Source organism: Oncorhynchus gorbuscha, linkage group LG11 (assembly GCF_021184085.1).
Source record: "Oncorhynchus gorbuscha isolate QuinsamMale2020 ecotype Even-year linkage group LG11, OgorEven_v1.0, whole genome shotgun sequence".
In the NCBI taxonomy this organism is placed as follows: domain Eukaryota; kingdom Metazoa; phylum Chordata; class Actinopteri; order Salmoniformes; family Salmonidae; genus Oncorhynchus; species Oncorhynchus gorbuscha.
This window is the reverse complement of record NC_060183.1, coordinates 76,758,828-76,777,403: the sequence shown is the minus strand read 5'-3', so window position 1 is coordinate 76,777,403 and position 18,576 is coordinate 76,758,828. Positions and strand designations below refer to the sequence as shown.

Genomic DNA, 18,576 nt, shown 5'->3' with positions numbered 1-18,576 from the left:
TTGAGCTACTTTGCGGAAGATGCAGGGGGAAACAGGTGCTAAAACTAAGTTCATTCCAATTACAGCAATTTATTACCCATATCCCTTTGTTGTTGGGTCAAATAACTCATATCTGTTAACGTTGCTTTATTGCTGCCAACTCTGAAACCTCAAGGCGAGTGTGTGTGATGAGATGTGTTACTGAATATGGGACATTATGGTTACACTGTAGCTCACTTTGAAGTGCACAAAACAAATGGGTTGTATGATGCCATTATGAAGCATTTTATGTCATGGTCATGTTCTATACTGGTTGTATTGAAGCATTTTAGGATGTCAGGTTCTAATCTGTCTGCATAGATGCATTGTATGATGTCATGGTCAGGTTCTAATCTGTCTGCATAGATGCATTGTATGATGTCATGGTCAGGTTCTAATCTGTCTGCATAGATGCATTGTATGATGTCATGGTCAGGTTCTAATCTGTCTGCATAGTCTGGTCAGGTTCTAATCTGTCTGCATAGATGCATTGTATGATGTCATGGTCAGGTTCTAATCTGTCTGCATAGATGCATTGTATGATGTCATGGTCAGGTTCTAATCTGGCAGCATAGAAGCATTTGATGTCATGGTCGGGTTCTACACTGGCTGTATGGAACCATTTTATGATGTCATGGTCGGGTTCTACACTGGCTGTATGGAACCATTTTATGATGTCATGGTCGGGTTCTACACTGGCTGTATGGAACCATTTTATGATGTCATGGTCGGGTTCTACACTGGCTGTATGGAACCATTTTATGATGTCATGGTCGGGTTCTACACTGGCTGTATGGAACCATTTTATGATGTCATGGTCGGGTTCTACACTGGCTGTATGGAACCATTTTATGATGTCATGGTCGGGTTCTACACTGGCTGTATGGAACCATTTTATGATGTCATGGTCGGGTTCTACACTGGCTGTATGGAACCATTTTATGATGTCATGGTCGGGTTCTACACTGGCTGTATGGAACCATTTTATGATGTCATGGTCAGGTTCTACACTGGCTGTATGGAACCATTTTATGATGTCATGGTCGGGTTCTACACTTTTTTTTTTCTTTATCAGGTTATGTGGGTATATGTCCAGATACCTACCAGAATAAGTCTTTCTCAGGATCTGGTCCTAATCCAGTCATGAAAATGATTACCTGGTCCTAATAGATACTAGTTCGTTAATCTGTTTATGACTTCTCAACCAGAAAACCAGACATTTATGTCTAAAGGAACTTTTTGAAGGAACAAATGTTTTTCTACCTGTGAGTGCCCTATCGTCTGACCATATTCCTGTGACCCGAAATACAGCTGGAACACAGTCAAAACAGTTTTTAAAAAATGAATCTGTGGTTTAGCAACCTACGTAGCAAATTGCCAATGGTAAGATGCATATAAATCCATGTACTGTGCATGCGGAAAGTATTTCAACTCCTTCCCTTTTCCACATTTGGTTACGATACAGCCTTATTCTAAAATGGATTAAATAAAACAATGTTCTTAACCTCTCTAGGGTACGTGGGACACTAGCATCCCATCTGGCCAACATCCAGGGAGATTGCAGAGCGCCATATTGAAATACAGAAAACATATTTTACATAGGTTTAAAGATGAACTTCTTGTTAAACCAACCACTATCATATTTATAAAATGCTTTTTGGCATACCTAGCCCAGAACATAGCCCAGTTGACAAATTATTACAAACCGGAACCAGCCAAGCAGAAGCTTTAAAAAACTCAGAAATAGAGATCAAATTTAATCCCTTACCTTTGATGATCTTCATATGGTGGCAATCAGAAGACATTAATTTACTCAATACATCCTTTTGTTTGATGAAGTCTCTTTATATCTAAAAACCGTTTTGTTAGCGTGTTTTCTTCAGTAATCCACAGGCTCAAACGCAGTCAAAACAAGCAGACAAAAAAAATCCAAATTGTATCCGTAAAGTTCATAGAAACATGTCAAACAATGTTTATATTCAATCCTCAGGTTGTTTTTTTTAGCCTAAATGATCTATAATATTTCAACCGGACAATAACGGCGTCAATATAAAAGGTAAACAAGAAATGCGCATGAAAAAGCTCTGCGACACGGTAGGGTCCACTCGTTCAGACTGGTCTTTACTCCCTCATTTATAAGAATACAAGCCTGAAACGATTTCTAAAGACTCTTGACATCTAGTGGAAGGCATGGGAACTGCAAATGGAGTCCTAAGTCAATGGATACTGTAATGGCATTGAATAGAAAACTACAACAAAAAAGAAAATACTTCCTGACTGGATTTCTCAGCTTTTCGCCTGCTAAATTAGTTATGTTATACTCACAGACACTATTTTAACAGTTTTGGAATCTTTAGAGTGTTTCCTATCCAAATCTATCAGTTATATGCATATCATATCTTCTGGGCCCGAGTAGCAGGCAGTTTAATCTGGGCATGCTTTTCATCCAAAATTCCAAATGCTGCCCCCTACACTAGAGAAGTTAACAATCTGCATTCAATACCCCATAATGACAAAGCGAAAACTGTTGACATGTTTGCGCATTTGTGTGTGTGTGTGTATTTTCAATCATTCAGACCCTTTGCTATGAGACTCAATGTAGCTCAGGTGCGTCCTGTTTCCATTGATCATCCTTGATGTTTCTACAACTTGATTGGAGTCCACCTGTGGTAAATTCAATTGATCAGACATGATTTGGAAAGTCACACACCTGTCTATATAAGGTCCCACAGTTGACAGTGCATTTCAGAGCAAAAACCAAGACATGAGGACGAAGGAATTGTCCAAAGAGCCTCAAGACAGGATTATGTCGAGGCACAGATCTGGGAAGGCTACCAAAAAATATCTGCAGAATTGAAGGTCCCCAAGAACACAGTGACCACCATCATTCTTAAATGGAAGTTTGGAACTATGAAGACTATGAAGAAAAACTGAGCAATCGGGGGAGAAGGGCCTTGGTCAGGGAGGTGACCAAGAACCCAATGACAGAGCTCCAGAGTTCCTCTGTGGAGATGGAAGAACCTTCCAGAAACACAACCATCTCTGCAGCACTCCACCAATCAGACCTTTATGGGAGTTTGGCCAGATGGAAGCCACTCTTCAGTAAAAGGCACGACAGCCTGCTTGGAGTTTGCCAAAAGACACCTAAAGGACTCCGACCATGAGATACTAGATTCTCTGGTCTGATGAAACCAATATTGAACTCTTTGGCCTGAATGCCAAGCCTCACATCTGGAGGAAACCTGGCACCATCCCTACGGTGAGGCATGGTGGTGGCAGCATCATTCTGTGGGGATGTTTTTCAGCATCAGGGATTGAGAGACTAGTAAGGATCAAGGGAAAGATGAACATGGAAAGTACAGAGATCCTAGATGAAAACCTGCTCCAGAGTGCTCAGGACTTCAGTCTGGGGCGACGGTTCACCTACCAACAGGACGACCCTATGCCCCCACAGCCAAGACAACTCAGGAGTCGCTCCATGACAAGTCTCTGAACGTCCTTGAGTGCCCCAGTCAGAGCCTGGACTTGAACCTGATCAAACATCTCTGGAGAGACCTGAAAAGGGCTGTGCAGCGACACTCCCCATCCAACCTGACAGATCTTGAGAGGATCTGCAGAGAAGAATGGGAGAAACTCACCAAATACAGGTGTGCCAATTTTGTAGTGTCATACCCAAGAGTCAAGGCTGTAATCGCTGCTAAAGGTGCTTCAGCAAAAGGTCTCAATACTTACGTAAAAGTGATATTTCAGTTTATAAATTATATTTTTTGTTTTGTTATTATGGGGTATTGTGTGTAGATTTATGGGGGGGGACAATATCCATTTTAGAATACGGCTCTAAAGTAGCAATATGGGAAAAGTCAAGGGGTCTTGAATACTTTCTGAATACACTGTATATGCAGTAAGTTTGGACACCTACTCATTCAAGCGTTTATTTGTATTTTTTACTGTTTCTACATTGTAGAATAATAGTGTGTGTGTGTAGTACATTGGTATGAAACATTTGGTTTGGTTTTCCCACATACTGTACAGTATACAGTCCCCACGGGGGGAGAAGTCTGAACACCCATGCCTAGTTGTCACATTTTGCAGCCTTCATTTTAAATCTGTTCTCTTGCAGTGTTACTTAAAGGCCTTGATGCAATCAGGATGGATGATTTGGACTGGATTTCTTTAGCACAGGCTTCTTCCTTTTCAGTCTTGTCACACAGGCCAGTATTGTGGAGTGAATGCATTGTTGATCCATGCATAGTTTTCTCACCACTCAGCCTATGAACTCAGTTTTAAAAGCACCTTTAGCCTCAGTGATAACTCTGAGCAGGTTGTATTCATTACAACCCGAGTTGCGCAGCAGTCTAAGGCACTGTATCGCAGTGCTAGAGGCGTCACTACAGACCCAGGTTCGATCCCGGGCTGTGTCACAAACTGCTGTGATCATATGAATCAGGAGTCCCATATGGCAGTGCACAATTGGCCCAGCGTCGTCCGGGTTAGGTCAAGGTTTGACCGGGGTAGGCCATCATTGTAAATAAGAATTTGTTAAATAAAGATTACATTTCAAAAATCTAAACATTCCATGACTCAGTTAGGATGGACGGACAGATCTGGGTGATATGATACTTCATCCACAGATGTAATTACCATACGTGACCGTACTCAAAGGGATATTTATGTCTTGGAATTATTTCATGACCTTCCTCTGATCTGTGGCTGTTGAATGTGAGATTTGTGCAGGGTCTACTGTAGACCTTGACTAGGCAGGCACTGTACCTAGCTCCTTAAATGTCTGGGTAGAATACTGCATGAATCATTTTTCATTTTGTTCACTGAGAACTATATTTGAGTTTCAAAATCACCAGCAGTTCAATAAACAAGACCATATTTAGAGTTCCATGTTTGTGAATAGAAACTGACACACTCAAAGATAAAACTCATTGGTGTAAATGGCATTGTCCTGTGTGTGTGGTGCTGTACTATCCAGTGATTGTGTGTGTGCACCATGGTGCCATGACACGGAGGTTCCAGAATTGATTGTGATGAAGGTGGACAGGGTGATGTTAGTAGAGCCGTCTGACTGGGGCTGTTGTTCCGACTGCACAAACGCCCCCACTGAGTCCCCTAATACGCCAACAAAGCACCAAAAACATTCTAAGTGGTCAATAGTACATAATTTACTACGACAGCGGAGTGGTTCTGTAGGATATACTACGACAACCAGAAAGCTCCAAAATCACAGCCTCTGTTCCACTAGAAAATAACCCAAATGATGGGAGGAGAAAAAAAAAGCCAAATTGCCTCTATCCATTCAGGGAGTATGATCAAAGTTATCTTGCCTCTTACCTAGCCAACATCCGCAACACAGTATCCTATTTGTCGGTTTTATTTCCAGAGATGGTGATGAGCTGAAGAAGTCTCTGTCTGAGCTGGCAGACAACAAGGACAATAAAAGTATCACGCGGATCAGCAGTGGCAGTAACCCCTTCCTGGACATTGCCCACGACCCCAACGCCGCAGTCTACAAAACAGGCTTCCTGGCCCGCAAAATCCACGCCGACATGGACGGCAAGAAAAGTAAGTGATCAATGAGTCTTAGACCGATTTTTCTCAGTGTTCTTTTGAAGTATGCCTTCAGATGAACCCAAGCTGGACCATTTTAAATGTCCCTTACATACAGTATGTAACACATGGTATTTCAAATGGCTCTGTGCTCAGCATGTATTTCATATGCCCACTCAGGTTATTATTAGCATTCTGTGGGTTCCTAACTAGCCTCAGTCAGAGAAACATATTTTATACCATTTCTAATGAGGGATGGGATTTTGGGACTTTTTGAAATGCTGATTCGCTGCAGCCTCTCGGTTAAAAGACTAAGCATTGTGACAAACCTCTGCTCTCTAGGATCCCACTAATGGCCGATTTTCCCTGTCTGAAGCTCCAGATTCCACCTCGACCTTCAGATTGTGATGTGTGTCTGGAAACAGTGGAGACAAATAGGTCATTAATATAATTGCTGCGTAATGCGAAACCCCTAACGGGTGCACTTTAGATGCAGAACCTGCCGCTTAACCCGACGAGAATGGATGGTGTTGGTGTTTCACATCCATTTATCTCTGGGCGCTAATGACTTTACCTGCTGACTTAATAGCACTGAGCTTTATGCCTGCAGAAAACCATCCAGATTACAGTCAATATCTGCTGCACAGGGTAACCCGGTGTTTTTATACACGAGTTTAATTCACTTCCAAAATACCACGATGGCTTTCCAACTGATAGTAAATATGTTGAAATATATGGCATGAAACGAGAGTGTTAGAAGCTGCTTGATTAATGTCTTTGATAAATGTTTAGTATTCTGTATCAGGTCCTGTCGTCGAGGTTTACACCATGCAGATTTTTTACAATGGCCTATTTAAATTCTGGACACAGCTCGTGGGAGATAAGTCACTCAAAATGAAGCCCTCTCAAGTATCAATCTCTATGGTCATTGTAAATAACTATAGTGATGCCTTTCAGAGCAGGCTGGTTTCAGGTACATTAATCCAAGCCAGGAACATTCCAAACAGTCAGACCTTTCCTCCAATATTTTCCATACCCCTGGATGGTCAATAACTTCCTATACCATTACCAATGGAGTTTAAAAGCAGCTCTGGTTACAAGTTTCAACTCATTTCTGATCCCCGCTAATCACATGATGCCCTGTAAGAATACACGTCGTTCTCCCACGGGGCTGCTGTGGTCGGGCTGCAACATTATGACCAGCTAGAGACTAGATTCTCCCAACTTCGGACTCTAGGTCTGCTTTCCAAATGGCACCCTCCTCCCTATATAGTGCACTCTATGGGCCATGGTCAACAGTTAAAGGAATAGGGTGTCATTTTGGATGCAGCCCTAGGCACTGCTCGGAATGAATGCCATGTCCCACACGAGTGGCACGGCTGAAAATACACTTTTTACATTTTTGTTTTGCCACATTTTAACATTTTTCCAACTGAATGATTTGGATTACTTTTGCTAAATTGTTCATAATCTGATTTGGGTTTTGTTTTGATCAGTTGTTGTCAAAATCATGAAAGAAGGATTTTAAAGTAATGGGGCAGACCTGAAATTAATTCCAGAACTGGGCTTGATTCCATTCCGATTCCCGACAGGAATTTCTCTATATGAATTCCTTATTTGATTGGAATTAAATGATTGTCCCCAACACTGAAGCAGATTGTATCAGTGATTAACACAATAGATTAGAGATGAAATTGCAATTGAATTTTACTTCAGCTCCTACACAAATAATATTGTACCTAATAATCATAATTCTCTTATTAAAATGATGTTGTTGGTCATTAAAATGTCCCCTTTCATTTTCCAGCACCAAGAGGAAAGCGAGGCTGGAAAACATTCTATGCTGTTCTCAAAGGAATGATCCTCTACTTGCAGAAGGTAATACAATGCTATTTATACCACCTTGAATTAAGCTTTCTGTAACATTTGTGGTCGTTGCTCTTGTTAACATGTCATTGATGACACTGAGTTGACTATATCCATTCTAACGGTTAGGAGCGTTGTACCAGTAATGAAACGTTGCTGGTTCGAATCTCTCCCCACCCCCAGTGGACTAGGTGAATGATCTGTCGGTGTGCCCTTGAGCAAGGCACTTAACCCTAATTGCTCCTGTAAGTCGCTCTGAAAATGTAAAAAAGCATGAAATGTTGCGAATCATTTTATTAACACCATATGTGCCACACAGTGCACATAGTTCCATATACTACCCATATGTTTCCAACTAGGGGTGTTAATAGTAAACTGTTAATCGGTTAGCTGCCGAAAATACATATGACCGGTCATGCATATCAGTCTAAAGGTCATTTGCATAATTTAGTTTAATTAAATTGGCGGGTGTGTATTTTCGTTAATAGTAACCCCGGTCACAGCAAACAACAATTGTAAATGCGATGGTGTGTTAAACTGTTGATTACCACGATTTAAAAATAGCTATTTTCATTTCTCAATCTCAACTCCTCGTAATTAAAGTATGTCTCGCATTCGCTATTCGAGTGCATAGGCTGTAGTCAACAGAAGGCGAGCAGTTTATTTTTATAAAGACTTCCTGGTGCCATTAACCAGCATTTCTCTCCTGTTCTATTCACTTTCATATCACCTTTCTTTCGTTGTCAAGAAGTCAAAGGCACAATCCTAGTCATATTAGCAACCCATCCCTGTTGCTATTAGATTCCCCCTCTAAGTTTCTACGGGATATTTTCCTGTCACACATGGAACCTCTTGCATTAGGGTGAACTGTTAAGAACAGTTCTGCTAATTGCATTTAGGCAAATATCGTTTTATTAGTTGCTTCATTACAGCAGTTGCATGTTCAATAATAACATTATAGTGTTTAGACTGGAAGACGATAGGCTTGCTATGATTGCATGTTCAATAATAACATTATAGTGTTTAGACTGGAAGACGATAGGCTTGCTATGAGGTTGCATGTTCAATTGCATGTTCAATAATAACATTATAGTGTTTAGACTGGAAGACGATAGGCTTGCTATGATTGCATGTTCAATAATAACATTATAGTGTTTTGACTGGAAGAATAATAACGTTTTGACTGGAAGACGATAGGCTTGCTATGATTGCATGTTCAATAATAACATTATAGTGTTTTGACTGGAAGACGATAGGCTTGCTATGATTGCATGTTCAATAATAACATTATAGTGTTTTGACTGGAAGACGATAGGCTTGCTATGATTGCATGTTCAATAATAACATTATAGTGTTTAGACTGGAAGTTCAATAATAACATTATAGGTTTGCTATGATTGCATGTTCAATAATAACATTATAGTGTTTAGACTGGAAGACGATAGGCTTGCTATGATTGCATGTTCAATAATAACATTATAGTGTTTTGACTGGAAGACGATAGGCTTGCTATGATTGCATGTTCAATAATAACATTATAGTGTTTTGACTGGAAGACGATAGGCTTGCTATGATTGCATGTTCAATAATAACATTATAGTGTTTTGACTGGAAGACGATAGGCTTGCTATGATTGCATGTTCAATAATAACATTATAGTGTTTAGACTGGAAGACGATAGGCTTGCTATGATTGCATGTTCAATAATAACATTATAGTGTTTAGACTGGAAGACGATAGGCTTGCTATGATTGCATGTTCAATAATAACATTATAGTGTTTAGACTGGAAGACGATAGGCTTGCTATGATTGCATGTTCAATAATAACATTATAGTGTTTAGACTGGAAGACGATAGGCTTGCTATGATTGCATGTTCAATAATAACATTATAGTGTTTTGACTGGAAGATGTTCAATAATAACATTATAGTGTTTATAGGATAGGCTTGCTATGATTGCATGTTCAATAATAACATTATAGTGTTTAGACTGGAAGACGATAGGCTTGCTATGATTGCATGTTCAATAATAACATTATAGTGTTTAGACTGGAAGACGATAGGCTTGCTATGATTGCATGTTCAATAATAACATTATAGTGTTTAGACTGGAAGACGATAGGCTTGCTATGATTGCATGTTCAATAATAACATTATAGTGTTTAGACTGGAAGACGATAGGCTTGCTATGATTGCATGTTCAATAATAACATTATAGTGTTTAGACTGGAAGACGATAGGCTTGCTATGATTGCATGTTCAATAATAACATTATAGTGTTTTGACTGGAAGACGATAGGCTTGCTATGATTGCATGTTCAATAATAACATTATAGTGTTTTGACTGGAAGACGATAGGCTTGCTATGATTGCATGTTTCCATGAAGCTGCGTTAATGACATGGCTTTGTATACATGCATCGTGTTACTGTTCGTTGACCGGTTAATGAGGGTCAGCGAAATTGACCGAAATGTGTACCCCTTTTTCCAACCTTATCAAACCCCTGATCCTAGGCCAGCTCTTACTGTCTGGACTGCCAGATAGGCACAGAGTCAACCCACATTGGGCCTCTCTCTGGGCCAGGATCAGTGCAGAGCAGATATCATGTCCAATGCTGCAGCTAAGCTGCTTGTGAGGACACAGTCATGTTCAGTAGGGAGAAAATGTTTTTGAAGGACTTTAACAACCTGAAATTGAGAACACAGTTAAAGAATACAGATGTTTGTATTCAGCACACAACCCAAATGGCACTGCCAAGGCAAAAAAAGGCAATTGTATTATTTTGATGTTCTCTGGCAGTCAGATACCCCACCTCTCTCTGTGTCAGTTTTGGGAGGGGAAGTTATTGTTATGAGTCCTTTTACGTTACCAACCAGAGCAACTTAATTATTCCAGCATGGATGATCTTTAATGGCTACAGAGGGGTCCAGTCAACATGTCACTGCTCTTGTGGCCAGCATCCGTTCTGCCTGCCCCGTCACTAACAGATGCAGATCTGAAGTGGCACAGACAAAATGTTTCCAAATGTAAACATGGTCCTTATTAAAACCTTATTGTGCTAAACATGGTCCTTATTAAAACCTTATCGTGCTAAACATGGTCCTTATTAAAACCTTATCGTGCTAAACATGGTCCTTTATTAACCTTATCATGCTAAACAGGGTCCTTATTAAAACCTTGACAAAATCCATTGGAGTTTTGGATAACTTTTTCCTCCTTGTGACTGATTTCAAACAGATGAGCTCTGTAGCCCGGTGCCGATGCTCTGTAGCCCGGTGCCGATGCTCTGTGGCCCGGTGCCGATGCTCTGTGGCCCGGTGCCGATGCTCTGTGGCCCGGTGCCGATGCTCTGTGGCCCGGTGCCGATGCTCTGTGGCCCGGTGCCGCTGCAAAGCACAGATTAGAAATGGCTAGGAAACCGGTTGTCTTGAAGATTCCGTTTCTACTTCTGTGTGCTGATTTTGATGCCTGGCTGCAAGAGGTTGCTGTGGTATTGTCGGCTAATGACCAATGACGTTACAGCTACATTAACTTTGGAGTAGCAATCACCGCAAATGAATCTGTGTGCCTCGTCAATAGGCTCTGGGAAGCAGAGAATAATTTGTCCTACGTTTATAATGTGAACTCCTGTGACGTGTGGAGGCAGTGAGGTGCTCAGACTTGCCACCAGCTCTAGGACTCATCACAACACCTGAGAACACTGAGTGACAATCACGACTGGCAGAGGTCAATTGCACTTCCCTTTAGTACATCACACACACAGGAAGTTACATAAACTACTCCTGGAATTCAGTAATGGTTCTTACGAAACATTATGCTCTGGAGATGTATGGAAGGCTCCTTTTAAAGATGATAATAAAAGGTTGCCAGTACTCCTACATATGTGAATAATGTAAATCCTGATGCGTATTTCAGCATAACTGTTCAACTGTTTTATAACTGAACTGAGGGTCAAAATAGTGCATTCCGCTTGTTGACATGGTTATGAACTTTCTAGGGTGTAAATTGGATGGAGTGTGCACTTGTAGAGGCTTTAAGTGCAGTTTTATTGCAGGGCAAAACAGACTGGTTGTGTTCATCTATTTGTCTGTGTCCTAGTCCAATTTCTCTATTCCAGTTTCCTATTAACTTGATCTGATGCCGTGTGTTTTACTATAGACTGTAGTGTTTTACTGTAGACTGTAGTGTTTTACTGTAGACTGTAGTGTTTTACTGTAGAGACTGTAGTGTTTTACTGTAGAGACTGTAGTGTTTTACTGTAGAGACTAGTGTTTTACTGTAGAGACTAGTGTTTTACTGTAGAGACTAGTGTTTTACTGTAGAGACTAGTGTTTTACTGTAGAGACTAGTGTTTTACTGTAGAGACTAGTGTTTTACTGTAGAGACTAGTGTTTTACTGTAGAGACTAGTGTTTTACTGTAGAGACTAGTGTTTTACTGTAGAGACTCGTGTTTTACTGTAGAGACTAGTGTTTTACTGTAGAGACTAGTGTTTTACTGTAGAGACTAGTGTTTTACTGTAGAGACTAGTGTTTTACTGTAGAGACTAGTGTTTTACTGTAGAGACTAGTGTTTTACTGTAGAGACTAGTGTTTTACTGTAGAGACTAGTGTTTTACTGTAGAGACTAGTGTTTTACTGTAGAGACTAGTGTTTTACTGTAGAGACTAGTGTTTTACTGTAGAGACTAGTGTTTTACTGTAGAGACTAGTGTTTTACTGTAGAGACTAGTGTTTTACTGTAGAGACTAGTGTTTTACTGTAGAGACTAGTGTTTTACTGTAGAGACTGTAGTGTTTTACTGTAGAGACTGTAGTGTTTTACTGTAGAGACTGTAGTGTTTTACTGTAGAGACTAGTGTTTTAGTGTTTTTTACTGTAGAGACTGTGTTTTAGTGTTTTTTACTGTAGAGACTGTAGTGTTTTACTGTAGAGACTGTAGTGTTTTACTGTAGAGACTAGTGTTTTACTGTAGAGACTAGTGTTTTACTGTAGAGACTGTAGTGTTTTACTGTAGAGACTGTAGTGTTTTACTGTAGAGACTGTAGTGTTTTACTGTAGAGACTGTAGTGTTTTACTGTAGAGACTAGTGTTTTTTACTGTAGAGACTGTAGTGTTTTACTGTAGAGACTGTAGTGTTTTACTGTAGAGACTGTAGTGTTTTACTGTAGAGACTGTAGTGTTTTACTGTAGAGACTGTAGTGTTTTACTGTAGAGACTGTAGTGTTTTACTGTAGAGACTAGTGTTTTACTGTAGAGACTAGTGTTTTACTGTAGAGACTAGTGTTTTACTGTAGAGACTAGTGTTTTACTGTAGAGACTAGTGTTTTACTGTAGAGACTAGTGTTTTACTGTAGAGACTAGTGTTTTACTGTAGAGACTAGTGTTTTACTGTAGAGACTAGTGTTTTACTGTAGAGACTAGTGTTTTACTGTAGAGACTGTAGTGTTTTACTGTAGTGTTTTACTGTAGAGACTAGTGTTTTACTGTAGTGTTTTACTGTAGAAACTGTAGTGTTTTACTGTAGAAACTGTAGTGTTTTACTGTAGAAACTGTAGTGTTTTACTGTAGAAACTGTAGTGTTTTACTGTAGAAACTGTAGTGTTTTACTGTAGAAGCTGTAGTGTTTTACTGTAGAAACTGTAGTGTTTTACTGTAGTGTATTACTGTTTAGAGACTAGTGTATTACTGTTTAGAGACTAGTGTTTTACTGTTTAGAGACTAGTGTTTTACTGTTTAGAGACTAGTGTTTTACGGTTTAGAGACTAGTGTTTTACGGTTTAGAGACTAGTGTTTTACGGTTTAGAGACTAGTGTTTTACGGTTTAGAGACTAGTGTTTTACGGTTTAGAGACTAGTGTTTTACGGTTTAGAGACTAGTGTTTTACGGTTTAGAGACTAGTGTTTTACGGTTTAGAGACTAGTGTTTTACGGTTTAGAGACTAGTGTTTTACGGTTTAGAGACTAGTGTTTTACGGTTTAGAGACTAGTGTTTTACGGTTTAGAGACTAGTGTTTTACGGTTTAGAGACTAGTGTTTTACGGTTTAGAGACTAGTGTTTTACTGTTTAGAGACTAGTGTTTTACGGTTTAGAGACTAGTGTTTTACTGTTTTGAGACTGTAGTGTTTTACTGTAGTGTTTTACTGTAGTGTTTTACTGTAGTGTTTTACTGTAGTGTTTTACTGTAGTGTTTTACGGTTTAGAGACTAGTGTTTTACGGTTTAGAGACTAGTGTTTTACGGTTTAGAGACTAGTGTTTTACGGTTTAGAGACTAGTGTTTTACGGTTTAGAGACTAGTGTTTTACGGTTTAGAGACTAGTGTTTTACGGTTTAGAGACTAGTGTTTTACGGTTTAGAGACTAGTGTTTTACGGTTTAGAGACTAGTGTTTTACGGTTTAGAGACTAGTGTTTTACGGTTTAGAGACTAGTGTTTTACGGTTTAGAGACTAGTGTTTTACGGTTTAGAGACTAGTGTTTTACGGTTTAGAGACTAGTGTTTTACGGTTTAGAGACTAGTGTTTTACGGTTTAGGGACTGTAGTGTTTTACGGTTTAGGGACTGTAGTGTTTTACGGTTTAGGGACTGTAGTGTTTTACGGTTTAGGGACTGTAGTGTTTTACTGTTTAGAGACTGTAGTGTTTTACTGTAGAGACTGTAGTGTTACTGTAGAGACTGTAGTGTTTTACCTTAGGGACTGTAGTGTTTTACCTTAGGGACTGTAGTGTTTTACTGTAGGGACTGTAGTGTTTTACTGTAGAGACTGTAGTGTTTTACTGTAGAGACTGTAGTGTTTTACTGTAGGGACTGTAGTGTTTTACCTTAGGGACTGTAGTGTTTTACTGTAGGGACTGTAGTGTTTTACTGTAGGGACTGTAGTGTTTTACTGTAGAGACTGTAGTGTTTTACTGTGGTGTTTTACTGTAGTGTTTTACTGTAGTGTTTTACTGTAGTGTTTTACGGTTTAGAGACTAGTGTTTTACGGTTTAGAGACTAGTGTTTTACGGTTTAGAGACTAGTGTTTTACGGTTTAGAGACTAGTGTTTTACTGTAGAGACTAGTGTTTTACTGTAGAGACTGTAGTGTTTTACCTTAGGTACTGTAGTGTTTTACCTTAGGGACTGTAGTGTTTTACCTTAGGGACTGTAGTGTTTTACCTTAGGGACTGTAGTGTTTTACCTTAGGGACTGTAGTGTTTTACTGTAGAGACTGTAGTGTTTTACTGTAGAGACTGTAGTGTTTTACTGTAGAGACTAGTGTTTTACTGTAGTGTTTTACTGTAGTGTTTTACTGTAGTGTTTTACTGTAGTGTTTTACTGTAGTGTTTTACTGTAGTGTTTTACTGTAGTGTTTTACTGTAGAGACTGTAGTGTTTTACTGTAGAGTTTTACTGTTTAGAGACTAGTGTTTTACGGTTTAGAGACTAGTGTTTTACGGTTTAGAGACTAGTGTTTTACTGTAGTGTTTTACTGTAGAGACTGTAGTGTTTTACTGTAGAGACTGTAGTGTTTTACTGTAGAGACTGTAGTGTTTTACTGTAGAGATTTACTGTTTAGAGACTAGTGTTTTACGGTTTAGAGACTAGTGTTTTACTGTAGAGACTGTAGTGTTTTACTGTAGAGACTGTAGTGTTTTACCTTAGGGACTGTAGTGTTTTACCTTAGGGACTGTAGTGTTTTACCTTAGGGACTGTAGTGTTTTACCGTAGGGACTGTAGTATTTTACCGTAGAGACTGTAGTGTTTTACCGTAGAGACTGTAGTGTTTTACCGTAGAGACTGTAGTGTTTTACCGTAGAGACTGTAGTGTTTTACCGTAGAGACTGTAGTGTTTTACCGTAGAGACTGTAGTGTTTTACCGTAGAGACTGTAGTGTTTTACCGTAGAGACTGTAGTGTTTTACCGTAGAGACTGTAGTGTTTTACCGTAGAGACTGTAGTGTTTTACCGTAGAGACTAGTGTTTTACCGTAGAGACTAGTGTTTTACCGTAGAGACTAGTGTTTTACCGTAGAGACTGTAGTGTTTTACCGTAGAGACTGTAGTGTTTTACCGTAGAGACTGTAGTGTTTTACCGTAGAGACTGTAGTGTTTTACCGTAGAGACTGTAGTGTTTTACCGTAGAGACTGTAGTGTTTTACCGTAGAGACTGTAGTGTTTTACCGTAGAGACTGTAGTGTTTTACCGTAGAGACTGTAGTGTTTTACCGTAGAGACTGTAGTGTTTTACCGTAGAGACTGTAGTGTTTTACCGTAGAGACTGTAGTGTTTTACCGTAGAGACTGTAGTGTTTTACCGTAGTGTTTTACTGTAGTGTTTTACTGTTTAGAGACTGTAGTGTTTTACTGTTTAGAGACTGTAGTGTTTTACTGTTTAGAGACTAGTGTTTTACTGTTTAGAGACTAGTGTTTTACTGTTTAGAGACTAGTGTTTTACTGTTTAGAGACTGTAGTGTTTTACTGTTTAGAGACTGTAGTGTTTTACTGTTTAGAGACTGTAGTGTTTTACTGTTTAGAGACTGTAGTGTTTTAGGGGTGGACGTGGGGTAATTTAGGGGTGGACGCTGTGTTAGACTTGTGTTTTACTGTCGACTCTAGGGTATTTTATATTGTATTTGGGGGAAAATACATTGAGAAGATTGTGTAGTAGTGGTTATTTTAATGAATGAATTTGCATGGTATTGAAAAATGACACTGCTTTGAATTATTGTTGGTGAAGGATGACCGGCAGGGCTCTAGATGATAAATTCAGAACGACAAATTTTCCATGTAGTGCCATCGACAGCGGGAATATTGAATCTCTGGGATGTTAGGCAAATGATCAACCGTAACCTATTAAGGCTAAATGATCAACCGTAACCTATTGAAGCTAAATTATCAACTGTAACCTATTGAATCTTGGGGATGTTATGTTAAATTATAACCTTGATATGCCACCTGACAGGTTTACTGTTATCAGCACCTCAGTCAATACTGTTTACCATTCTCCACACATTTGTCAATGCACTGAGGCGCCAAGGTGTGAGGGAATTTCATATGAATCTCTACCCCTCGTATTCAGACACCTCTGTCTCGTCAAGTTAGATTTGTTGATGAAGTCAGTTCAACTACTTTGTCATCTTTTGAGCCATCCTGAGTCACTATTCTGTGTCATTTGGGTTTTGTACGCCATGAGGGGTCGTTCGAGTAACTGTTTTATGACACAAAACAAAAAGGTTTGACAAACTTCACACCGGCCTACACAGAAGGTCATGGGTTGCATTCGTATCATTCACTCCCCCCTGTTCCATTTAGCAGCATTGGATTGGTGCTAGAGGTCGACCGATTAATCGGCATGGCGTTTTAAACTTTTCATAACAATCGGTAATCTGCTTTTTTGAACGCCGATTACTTTGCACTCCACGAGGAGATTGCGTGGCATGCTTGACCACCTGTAACGCGTGTTTCAGCAAGGAGCCACGGTAAGTTGCTAGCTAGCATTAAACTTATCTTGTAAAAATCAATCTTAACATAATCACTAGTTTAACTACACATGGTTGATGATATTACTAGTTTATCTAGCTTGCCCTGCGTTGCATATAATCGATGCGGTGCCTGTTAATTTATCATTGAATCATAGCCTACTTTGCCAAACGGGTGATAATTTAAGAAGAGCATTTGCGAAAAAGCACTGTTGTTGCCACAATGTGTACCTGACCATAAACATGAATGCCTTTTCTTAAAATCAATACACAAGTATATATTTTTTAACCCTGCATATTTAGTTAATATTGCCTGCTAACATTAATTTATTTGAACTAGGGAAATTGTCGCTTCCCTTGCGTTCTGTGCAGCAGTTTGGGCCACCTGGCTCATTGCGAACTGTGTGAAGACCATTTCTTCCTAACAAAGACCGTAATTATTTTTGCCAGATTTTTGCATAATTATGACATAACATTGAAGCTTGTGCAATGTAACAGCAACATTTAGACTTATGGATGCCACCCGTTCGATAAATACGGAACGATTCCGTATTTCACTGGATTTTACCATATTATTGACCTAAGGCTCATATTTCTATGTTTATTATAATTAAGTCTATGATTTGATAGAGCAGTCTGACTGAGCAGTGGGTTAGGCAGCAGCAGGCTTGTAAGCATTCATTCAAACAGCACTTTCCTGCGTTTGCCAGCAGCTCTTCACTGTGCTTCAAGCATTGCGCTGTTTATGACTTCAAGCCTATCAACTCCCGAGATTAGGTTGGCAATACTATAGTTTCTATAAGAACATCCAATAGTCAAAGGTATATGAAATACAAATGGTATAAAGATAAATAGTCCTATAATTCCTATAATAACTACAACTTAAAACTTCTTAACTGGGAATATTGAAGACTCATGTTAAAGGAACCACCAGCACAAATACATAAAAAATTGCTTTTTTTTGGTCCTCCAATAATCTCTATCGGCATTTAAAACTCAAATGGTCGACCTCTAATTGGTGCAAGCATGGCTGGACAATGCACTCTTCCGGAGAAGAGTTTAGAGCAGGGGTTGTCAACAGGCAGTGATATATTTTTTTGGCCCCCTAATTTAGATTTTTTGTTTGTCGTTTTGGACAAAAGAAAATGTCATTTAGGAAATCTACAGTGCCTTGCGAAAGTATTCGGCCCCCTTGAACTTTGCGACCTTTTGACACATTTCAGGCTTCAAACATAAAGATATAAAAGTGTAATTTTTTTGTGAAGAATCAACAAAAAGTGGGACGACATTTATTGGATATTTCAAACTTTTTTAACAAATCAAAAACTGAAAAATTGGGCGTGCAAAATTATTCAGCCCCCTTAAGTTAATACTTTGTAGCGCCACCTTTTGCTGCGATTACAGCTGTAAGTCGCTTGGGGTCTTTATCAGGTTTACACATCGAGAGACTAACAGCTCGAGCTCAGTGAGGTTGGATGGAATGCATTTGTGAACAGCAGTTTTCAGTTCTTTCCACAGATTCTCGGTTGGATTCAGGTCTGGACTTTGACTTGGCCATTCTAACACCTGGATATGTTTATTTTTGAACCATTCCATTGTAGATTTTGCTTTATGTTTTGGATCATTGTCTTGTTGGAAGACAAATCTCCGTCCCAGTCTCAGGTCTTTTGCAGACTCCATCAGGT

The 18,576-nt window shown here is 39.4% G+C and overlaps 1 protein-coding gene across 3 annotated transcripts in view; it reads left to right on the top strand.

Annotated features, from left to right (window-relative positions):
* The window catches only part of psd3l (pleckstrin and Sec7 domain containing 3, like), a 152,585-nt gene that overhangs the window by 112,315 nt on the left and 21,694 nt on the right, over nucleotides 1-18,576 (top strand). For all 3 annotated transcript variants that reach the window (XM_046290536.1, XM_046290535.1, XM_046290537.1), the window contains exons 12-13: nucleotides 5,408-5,589; nucleotides 7,382-7,452. In XM_046290536.1, coding sequence (XP_046146492.1) covers nucleotides 5,408-5,589; nucleotides 7,382-7,452 — 253 coding nt within the window. The remainder of the gene's footprint in view (nucleotides 1-5,407; nucleotides 5,590-7,381; nucleotides 7,453-18,576) is intronic.